Source organism: Setaria italica, chromosome V (assembly GCF_000263155.2).
Source record: "Setaria italica strain Yugu1 chromosome V, Setaria_italica_v2.0, whole genome shotgun sequence".
In the NCBI taxonomy this organism is placed as follows: Eukaryota; Viridiplantae; Streptophyta; class Magnoliopsida; order Poales; family Poaceae; genus Setaria; species Setaria italica.
Window position 1 is genome coordinate 37499851 of NC_028454.1, and position 10562 is coordinate 37510412.

The window sequence follows — 10562 nt, forward strand, 5'->3', positions numbered from 1 at the left end:
CAGCGCCAACCACGTGATACATAGACTATACTATTCACGTTCGTGGGCTGTTCGGTTCCTGTTGGCCGATTAATTTCGCGAGTTAATGAGATAAGGAATGACAAGACATTGCTGATTAACGAGACGACGCACCCTACTTATCAGCAAAAGCTAAAAACCGTGAAAAACCTTAGATACAAAAATGGAGGGACTAAATCGCTAAAATCAAGAGAATATTATACATAGTTTACGAATTAGATACAAACGCTATCTCATTCACATGACTAATTCGCGAGACGAATCTATTAAACCTAATTAATCCATCATTAGCAAATGGTTACTGTAGCACCACATTGTCAAATCATGGACTAATTAGGCTTAATAGATTCGTCTCGCGAATTATACTCCATCTGTGCAATTAATTTTATAATTAGATTATATTTAATACTCCTAATTAGTATCAAACATCCGACGTAACATGTACTAATAGGAGTTGTTATCCAAATACCCCTGATTGAAAAGATTGCAGTCATATTTCTGTTTCTTCTGACTAAATAAAGCACGTTTTTGGAAAAAAAACCCCACAGGTCTGGAGTCTACACTACGTCTGAGCGTTGGGCCCGGTGCCGTCATCCTCTACAGCCGACTCGAACACAGCCCAACTCGGGCAAACACACATTCGCAAGACTCGCCAAGCGCTACTTTGCCGCTGTCCCGAAATCCTCCGTCTCCTTCCTTGCCATCGCGGCCTTCGCCTCGCATCCTCCCCGAATCCAACCTTCACTCCCTCGATCTCCCCCCTCGGCATGGCGTCCGATAAAGAGCGCATAGCCGCCCTCTTCTCCATGTACAACGACGACGAGGAAGAGGAGGATGACGCCGACGAGCCCAACCCCCCTTCCCCCGCGCCGCCCGCCGCCGCCGCGGCCCCCGCCGTCACCTCCTCGTCGCCGCTGCCCTCTCAAGCCGGGGGTGAGGACCCCAACCCTTCCCTGGCGCCTCTGTCGCCTCCCTTGCCCGAGGAGTCGGCCGGCCGCAAAACCCTAGCGAGCCCCCACCCGTCCCCGGCGCGGGGGCAGCTTCCGCCGCTGCCCTCGCGGCGCTCTTCGTCGCCCTTTGCTGTCTCGCCCCCCTCCCCGCTGCGGGGCCCATCCTCCGCCCCGCCGCCCGACCTGCCGCGCCCGCCGCGGCGCGGGGCGCTTGCAATCGTGGACTATGGGCACGACGAGATGGCCATGTCGCCCGAGCAGGAGGTAGAGCTGGTGAAGTATGTGTTCAGTTCTACTGCTCGCAGCCTGCTGGTTTTCTGAATTGATGTTGTTAATATGGATTGGTTGCAGGATGGGGAGATCATGAGCGGCGTGCACAGATTTGGCTCAGATGCTCAGTCTGCTGAGGGTAGGTTTCTAACTGGACATGCTCATTACTTTCATGCATTGTGTAATTGCTGTGACTGTGACCATGCATTGCTAAATTATTATACAAATCAAATAAATTTGGTCCAACCAGTTTAAAACGTGCTGTGCAGATCTAAGGATTTATATTTTAGATGTTCTTATGTTCTTTCTGCTTATATTTATAGTGTTAATTTGTACTGCCATATGAATATGTAGCCATGCCATAATACACTTGCGATGGCACATGGCCTAGCAATGAAACACTATCGCTAGAATTATTCAAATGGCTGAATGTGTGATGATGTCACCATATATGCCCAAATTGCAATTGGACATATGCTTAAAGTTATTTTGGGATCATGATGCGAAACCGTTCCATAAAATGTTGACTGTCCACGCCATGTCTTGATATGAGTATTGTGCAATTACATTCAATATTTTGGCTTGTTACACTGGTCTGCTTGATGTTGACGGTTTTAATGTTACGCAAAGATGTGATCAATCGTAATGTATGAAGGTTTGCAAACTCATGTGCCATTGTGATAAAATTCTTTGATAATCAACTAAATCTGTGAACTGTTTGCAATGAAAGAAACAAAAGGTTTTATGATAATTAACTAGATTTAGTGTACTGTTTCGATTAAATCCTGTTGCAAGTTTTTAGTTAGATGACACACCTTGGTCTGTTGTGTGGATCTATGAATTTTGTTAAGAGGTTTGTAATGCATATTGTACAAACTGCAAAGTGTCAGATGAGTGAATTTTTGACATTTTGACTTACCCCTATGGTGCATTTGTTGAGACCTCTGAAGAGCATTCTTTCAAAAACACATGCCATATGCTTTAAGTAATTTGCATTTTTTTATCACTTGTACAGCACTTTGATTGTTGTGAACCAAAAATATGCGCATTTCCTTTCTCTGATACGTCATATCGGAATGCCATCCCGCCAACCACATAGCTTGTGTTCTTGATATATCTGTTTGACTTAACTATATATGACACATGATGTACATGGTTGTGACCTCTGTAGAAAAATTACAGATAGGTGCTTCTTTATATTTACCTTCTGGAGCAATTTAGTCATTGCAATGTTTAATATCCACAAGATTATCTAATATAATTTACTCTTCTCTTTTCTAGGGAATCTTGAAGAACGGACTCTCTCAGGTATGGTTCATATTATGCCCTCAAATACCGAAGCAGAAATGCCTCAGCATCCTGATGCGCCTGAGCAGAACCAAGTAGGGACAGACATGGATGTGGATGTAACTAGACCAGAAATTGAAGATGCCCAGGTGGAGGAAACTACTGATGTTTCAACTAATGGTGAAAATGATGATCCATTGAGTCGTTTCCTTCCTCCACCCGCGACTGCAAAGTGCTCTGCAGCATTACAGGTTATCCTTTGATCAAACAATTATCTCACCTGTTTTTTCATCACATTTTTTGTACAGAATATCAGCTCCTTGTGGAACGCCTTTCTTCTTACTATGTTCAATGAACTCCATAATCTACTTTTAAAACTGATGAAACTATCTTGCTGGCATGTAATAAGAAGGCAAAGCTGAACATCCCTATCATGCATTTGAGCATTTCTACACCTGTATCTGCTATCAGATGTTCTTGAGAAATGCTACGTTCTATGTGATAGCTTTACTTCAAGCAGTTCACCTATATGCTTGAAGTCTCTCCTATACTTTTTTGTTCTGCCATCCGCAACTTTTCAAGTTTTATAAACTCATCATGGTGTTGTTGCTTTTCATGTAAGATTCGCACTATGAATGCATCTCCATGCACCTTCGCACTTATTCTTATCTTTGTGTTCTTACTGCAAATGTTTACTTAAAACTCATTTTCTACTGTTTTACCCTTTTCTCCTGCAGCAAAAAATTAACAGGTTCCTTGTGTACAAAAGAGCCGGAAAGAGTTTTAATGCTGAAGTGCGCAACAGGAAGGATTACAGAAATCCTGACTTCTTGCAGCATGCTGTGCGGTATCAAGAAATCGATCAGATAGGGACCTGTTTCAGTAAGGATGTTTTTGATCCTTACGGGTATGACAAAGCCGACTACTATGATGAGATAGGTACGTGTCCTTATTCTATATGCTTTCCTCTTGGGCTATGTATTGCTGTTTGTTAGATAATTGTTCATTACAAAAAGCTTCCCTTTACTGGCTAAATATTGACACCTAGTCAAGTAGGAACATAAAGTTATTAAGGGCCTGTTAGGAACAGAGGAATGGTAGGAAACACCGGAAATGATCGTGGGTGAAGTGAGAAAAAAGAGGATTAGAAACACATGAAAATACCGGAAGTGGTGTCTGGTACAAAAGAATCAAAACAAAGAATTGAAAAGTACATGAGCTTGGAAAAAAAAATCAGCATAATACAAGCTGGTAAAGTAACATTAACAGGTGGGCCAAAAGGTATGGACCCCAACGGTCAGTCACACTAACAGCTCTTATCCAATTATTCCTGTCTCGTTCTTATCCTTTTCCTGCTCATCCTCTCTCCGTGTTGCTATTCTCCTGTCTTCTGCCTTTCTTCAGCAAGGCCACCACGCCCCCAAATTCTCTCCTATCCCTCCTGGTTCTCTTCTTTCTTCCATGGCTTGTTCTCCCTGCATCTCTCTTTTCTCTCTCCATCTGCCGATCTCTCTAATCCACAGCGCACGTCATTGAGCAGGTGGTCAAATGGTTGAGCAGGCAATGGCCAGGAAGTGTTGGCTGCTGCTAGGGGCACAGAGAGACTAGAGGCCTAAGATCCAGGCCGCCATGGTGCCATTAATGGTGTTCGCAAGCTCAAGTGAGCTGGACAGCAAGGGTAAGCACGCTTGTTAAGCACAAGATGTGCACCAACGATTCCCTTGTCTCAGACCTCATTTTTTGTTTCCTGCGAAAGTACAGGCAATCCTACCATTCCTCTGGAACTTTTTTGGCGTTTCCTGCATTCCAAACACTAGGTGACGTCAGCGAAACATAGGAATGCCATTCCTCCTAAATTCCTTTGGAACAACTGCAATCCAAACAGGGCCTATATATTCCATTGTTCCAGCTATCTGGAATATCCTTTTGAGGAGCTTGTTAACTGAAAGGTCAAGCCGTCAGGGGTGCATGCCTCGAATTTTTTGAATAAAATTCACTATAAGAGCCCAACTAGCTATTCAGCTCTGTATTGTATGTGACACCAAATTAGATGGATGGGTGGAGTATGGAATGATCTGGTGTTGTGTTGTTTATTATTGAGGTAAGAATATTTGATGTAGCTTAAGTTCTGCAAAAAGTTCTTGATTTCTGGAATGAACTCAAAATTATATAATCTATTGCATTTTGTGCTTATTCTGTCACGAATGCCCTTTTTATTTCTTCGGAAGCAATGCTATTGAATGTACAGTTCTGTCTGCTTTGGTGATATTTGAATCTTGAGCTTATGTGTGCTATTTGAATGCAGAAGCTGACATGAAGCGAGAACTTGAGAGGAAGGAACAGGAGAGGAAAAAAAGCCCAAAAGTTGAATTTATTGCTGCAGGAGTGCAACCTCCGATTACTGCATCAATACCGAAGATTCCAGGTATAGGGAACATGAAGCCAGTTGCATGTTCTGTTTTGGCTTATCATCACCTATGCCACAAATATTTATTTCGACAATATTGACGTTAGTTATATACTCTGTTCAGCTGGTGTTGCTACGCTTCCGGTACCTGCAGAAGGTGTAAAAAAAGAGAGTAGGCCAAACAAGAAGTCAAAATGGGATAAGGTATTTAATACACCACTTAAGGCATTTATCCTTGTTTGGATTATTGATCTTCAGTGTTAATTTCTGTTTTGCACTATTTGTTAGGTTGATGGGGATGTTAAGAACCTTGCTATTCCTAGTGGACACGACCATTTATCAGCAACAGTTTCTGCGGCACTTTTGCCTTCTGCCAATGTTGGTGCTGGATATGCTGCTTTTGCGTAAGTTTTCTTCTTTCAACATTGTCTGTCTTAACGTGATCAGATCATCCATTAGCACAATGTAGTTCCTTGCTATTGTATTACGTTAACCAGATCAACTAATACTGATGCTCACACCTTTGGTCTCCTTTCATTTACTCGGAAATTTTTGTTGCAACCGGCACTTAATTTTGGCTGACATCCATTTTGACCTTTTTTGTGCCACGTGTCCATTAGCCTTTTACGGTTAAGTGACCATGTTTGACTGACTGAAATAGTGTTTAAATTTAATCATTAGAACCGAGAAATTCTCTATAGTGTTTAAATTTAATCATTAGAACCGAGAAATTCTCTATAGAGTAAAGTGCATGACCGGTACTTAAACTTGTCTGGTTGTGTCACTTAGGTCCTTGTACTCTCAAAATGCATATCTGGCTCTCTAAACTTGGGCTCAGGTGTTATTTAGGTTCATATACTCTCAGAGTGCAGATCTACCCCCCTAAACTTGGTTTCGGGTGTCATCTAGGTCCATATACTCTCTAAAAGCATTGTCATCTTAATTAAATTGATAAAAACATATTTTTACATAGATATAATTTAATTATAATCAAATAAAGTGAATTTTAGCTCAACGTTTGGAGAATATTGATGTGCTAAATCGAGAAAGATTGATGATCTTTTAGGGCCTGTTTGTTTGAGCTTCTTGACAGCTTCTTAGCATGAAAAGTTAGAAGCTCAAACAAACAACGAATTTCTAGTGCAGCTTCTGAAAAGCTGGAAGCTCAGAAAAACTGAGTTTATATGGAAAGGTGGAAAGCTCAGTTTTATGAGCTTTTCGTAGCTTTCTAAGCTCAGAAAGCTAAATACATCTTCTAAAAGCTAGTGTTGGCTTTTCAGAAATAAAAAGCTAGCAGCAGCTTCTCAGAAAAGTTGAAAAGCTGCAGATCAAACAAACAGGCAAACAGGCCCTTACTTTAGGGCAATATCTTAAGTTGCTAGGTGCGCATGAAAGATGTGCTCTTCTTGGAAGATTGTTCAAATTTGAATAACTCATAGTTACACTTGCTAAACTAAAATAAGGGCTGGACGAATATTGGGAGAAGCTAAAGGGGCAATAAAACAAAGTGAGGAAATGTACCAATGAAAGTAATGGCTTGCTTGAAAGCATAAATTTTGATTTTATCACGTTTTATTAGTGGGATGGCACTGCATTTCAAGAGACCTATATGACATCCGAAGCTAAGTTTAGGGAGTAAGATCTGCATTTTGAGAGTATAGGGATCTAAATGACACCCGAGCCCAAGTTTAGGGAGCTAGATATGCATTTTAAGAGTATGGGGACCTAAGTGACACAGCTGCATAAGATTAAGGACTGGTCATGCACTTCACTCTTCTCTATAAGTGACAAAAGTACCACAGGTAGGTAGAGGATATATGATTGCTATACACAGCCCTTGAAGCCGTATTTGGTAAGAATGTAAGATGAATATGCTTTAACTGACAGCATTAGACTGGAAATTCCAGAAAGTAGTTAAAAAAACAAGCGAATGGGAAAAGAGTGGCAAAAACAATCCTGATGGAAATGGATGGTGGAATCAAAATAGATGGTCTGCTTAATGGAAAAAACAAATTTCCCTTTCCTGTAGCGGTGCTATATAATGACAAAAATAGCAAACGGTTTGTGATATATTTAATGATGTGAGAGATGATTGTGTGACCATGCGAATAGACGAGAGCAATTTGAAAGATTCGTCTACAGAAACTGCATATTGTTCTATTGCTATTAGTTGTTCCATTGTAACATCTGTTTTATTTTCAGGCAACAAAAGAGAAAAGAGGCTGAAGAGAAGAGAAGTGATTATAAGTAGACAGAAGATGTTAGTGCTGCAATTTTTTCTCTTCGTTTTCATTTTGAACCATCATGTACCATTGAGAGTTTTACAGTGACATAGTTTTGTAATGTGGAAAAGAAAAAAAATATCGAAATCAATCCGAGTGATTCTAGGGGTTAGTTTGGCAAGGTTTTTACCGGCTCCGGCTCCAACTGGCAATTTAAGCAACACTATTCACTGAAGCTACTTTCATATCTCTCCTCCCCTTCCCTCTCACAAATTGGCAAGGAGTATGAGGAGCCACAATTATGGCTCCGGCTCCTCTGCCCCCACCCCCCATGCTACAGTGGCAACTACAGCCGGCAGTTATGTATTTTTGCCTAAGTGTTTTTTTTCTTTAATCCTTTCTAAAATCCTGTCACGTCGAATGTTTAGATAGTAATTAGTAGTAATTAGTAGTATTAAAAAGTATTAAACATAGGCTAATTACAAAACCAATTGCTCTAATTAGTTCATAATTTGACAATGTGATGCTACAATAAACATGTGCTAATGATGGATTAATTAGACTTAATAGATTCGTCTCGTGAATTAGTCTTCCTCTGTTTAATTAGTTTTATAATTAGCCCACGTTTAGTCCTAATTAGCTTTCGAATATTCAATGTGATATTAACTTTAGTCCGGACTAAATATCCAAACACTTCCTCTAAATTAATTGCTCTGTGCCGATGGAATGTTTGGATTTCACAATTGATAACTATTCACATAGATGGTAGCGCGCCATCCCTCAAGTGTTCATCGCTCTGCGCCCCTGCCATGTCACGATTCGCTCGGCTGGTATTACGATTTCACATTAACATCGCTCAATCAGTGTCGCCTCAATCATCATCTCCATATGGTGTTTCAGGGCTCTTGTCACTCACGCAGTCTGCATTTCTGCATACGCAGTAACTGAGACTCTGAGTACTGACGGGCAACACGCAGGGAACAGTGCTGTGGATGTACAATTCTCAGCTCTGCATCCTGCTGTTAATGGGCAGCACAGCACTCATTGGAACAGACGAACAGTGGCGGTGGATGTACGGAACCCCGCCCGTCGCGCCCAGTGCGTCCGTGTACGTCACCGACCCTTGAACGACATCAGACATCCAGGCCCGGCTCTAGAGGAGGGGCAGGCCGTGCGATGACCGGGGATCCATGGAGCAAGACCATATAGTTAATTAATACGTATAATTTATTATTTGGCAGTAGTCCATCACAAAGCAGCTCATGCCGTAGGTAACTCTTTCTTCCGGTCCTATTCCACGTAACCTGATCCATCGAGCGGAGGGTAGACCGTAGATGACGTTTCATTTGATCATTTTCTGCCGCCGCGACTCTGCCTGCCCATCGACATGCTGTTGAGGAGAGGAGACGCCCGCGCCGATTCGATTAGCTCCTCACCCGACGAGGCGGCGACCGGACACCGATCCGATTCGCTCGTCACAGTAAGCAACACACTTTCCAATTTTTTTATTTATTTTTTCTGTGCTATGCTTATACCGATTGTGCTAGGGTTAAAATTTCTAATTCAATGTATTTATTTGAATACGATAGATGTTGCCTAAGAAATATTTATTGGGTGCTCAGAAAAGAAAAAAAAAGAAAATAAGAAGATCAGTCCGTAGAATCGCAGAGATGCTCTACATAAGTTTTTTTTTCAAGAGCCTATTTTTTAATAATTAGTTCTAACAGTTCCTTATCTTCTTGCTCGCCTAAAAGAGCTCTTAAACTTATAGAGCCGGCCCTGCAGATATCACCCACCTCGAATTCACGGCCACATCGACGCTCGCTTGCAACCCAAACGGTCAGCAGTCAGCGGCTACGGCTGACGAGCTACCGGGACTGAAGCGACCACCGTCGCCACCCACCGGCAACGAGACCACCGCCTCTGCGGCGCCCTGCAGCTCATTACTACCGACCGGGCCGACGGGGGCACCCATGCCATGAATTCACCACAGTGCAGCTGCAGCACACCGCCGTAGATCTGGCGGGGCAGGCACTTGCAGTTGCAGGGGCTTTTTTTTCCCGTTGGCCTCTCGGCGCATCAGGCCGCAGTAACCACAATCCTACCGCTGGCGGGACCCCGCGAAAAAGAACAGTGCCCGCGAGAAAACTGTAGCCTCTGTCTCGCGAGCTGTAAAATAAGGCCCTGTTTAGTTCCTTAAATTCCTAACTTTATCATTATTCAAAAAGAAGATTCCTCATCACATCAAAATTACGATACATGCATGGAGTACTAAATGTAAACGAAATCAAAAATTAATTGCACATTTTTGTTGTACTTTGCGAGACGAATCTTTTAAGTCTAATTAGTCAATATTTGGACAATAATTCACAAATACAAACGAAATGCTACAGTGTACTACAATGCTACAACAGTAATTTTGCAACTCAAGTTGGACAAAAGGCCTAAATTGCTTGGGGGGAGCCTTTCACGTCGCTGAAGACCATGGCACGGCCGGCAGGTGTTTTACGGCAGCCGCAGCCAGCAGAGGCGCCGGCGTCGCGGCGGGCGCTGCGTGGGTGCGTGGCGTGGGTCTCCGTGCGGTCAGGGCGCCAGAGGCAGGCATCTCTCAGATCGCTGCCCCGCGCGGGCCCCATTGGGGGAAGCCGTACAGCCGTCGTCTTGCTTCGCTCGCCCCACGAGGCCACGATGAATTCCAGCGGTTCCGACCACCCGCACGGCGAGGCGGCGAGCGGCGCCCAACGGTAACTTTGCTGCGCTGCCCGGTTGCGCCCCGGCTCGGACTGCGAGTCCGGCAGGCGGGATGGGGACACGCGCTGACGTGCACCGCTTGATTTGAGGGCCGGGGGAAAGGGCAAAACAACAACTATCCTCTGGTCTTGGACCAGGGCCGTCAGGTGACGCTGTGGATATCTAATTGGAGCAATTGTCCCATCGGTTGGCCGCAATCGGGAAAAATGTACGGACAGTGCCCAATCCATTTTTATAAGAATTGTATAGTGCCAAGTAGAGATTTTGTGGTTATTTTTTTTAAAAAAAAGAGATTTTGTGGTTGATCGTGGTTATTCAAAGGGAAAGAATGGGTGAAAGTGAAAAGAGCTAGTACTTAGTATGTGTCTCGTATGTACACTACTGACTTTTTTTGTTGAAATTGTACACTACTAACTTAATTTGAATATGATAGATACTATGCTAAAAAATGATATCTGGGATGAATAAGATCTGAAAAAAATAGTTAGTAGCTTTAATCAGGAGATTCCCAGACGTTGAAGAAGGAAAGGAAAACCCAACAACAGCAGTCAAACAGTCATGCGAGCAAAACAGTAGTCTACTAGCTGTCTAGCCGAGCCACGAGGTGTCGAGGTGGGAGAACAGGGGAACCGTACGGGAACCTAGGAGGGGCAATTC

General features: G+C 43.1%; 1 protein-coding gene across 1 annotated transcript; it reads left to right on the plus strand.

Moving 5' to 3' along the window:
- Window positions 1–635: 635 nt before the first annotated feature.
- LOC101769235 (SAP30-binding protein) lies at window positions 636–7391 on the plus strand. Its single transcript, XM_004969975.2, has 8 exons — window positions 636–1232; window positions 1320–1377; window positions 2520–2776; window positions 3263–3464; window positions 4831–4950; window positions 5057–5136; window positions 5221–5336; window positions 7135–7391. Exons 1-8 carry the CDS (start codon window positions 786–788, stop codon window positions 7181–7183), a joined length of 1329 nt encoding a protein of 442 aa, XP_004970032.1. The 5' UTR covers window positions 636–785; the 3' UTR covers window positions 7184–7391.
- Window positions 7392–10562: the final 3171 nt, after the last annotated feature.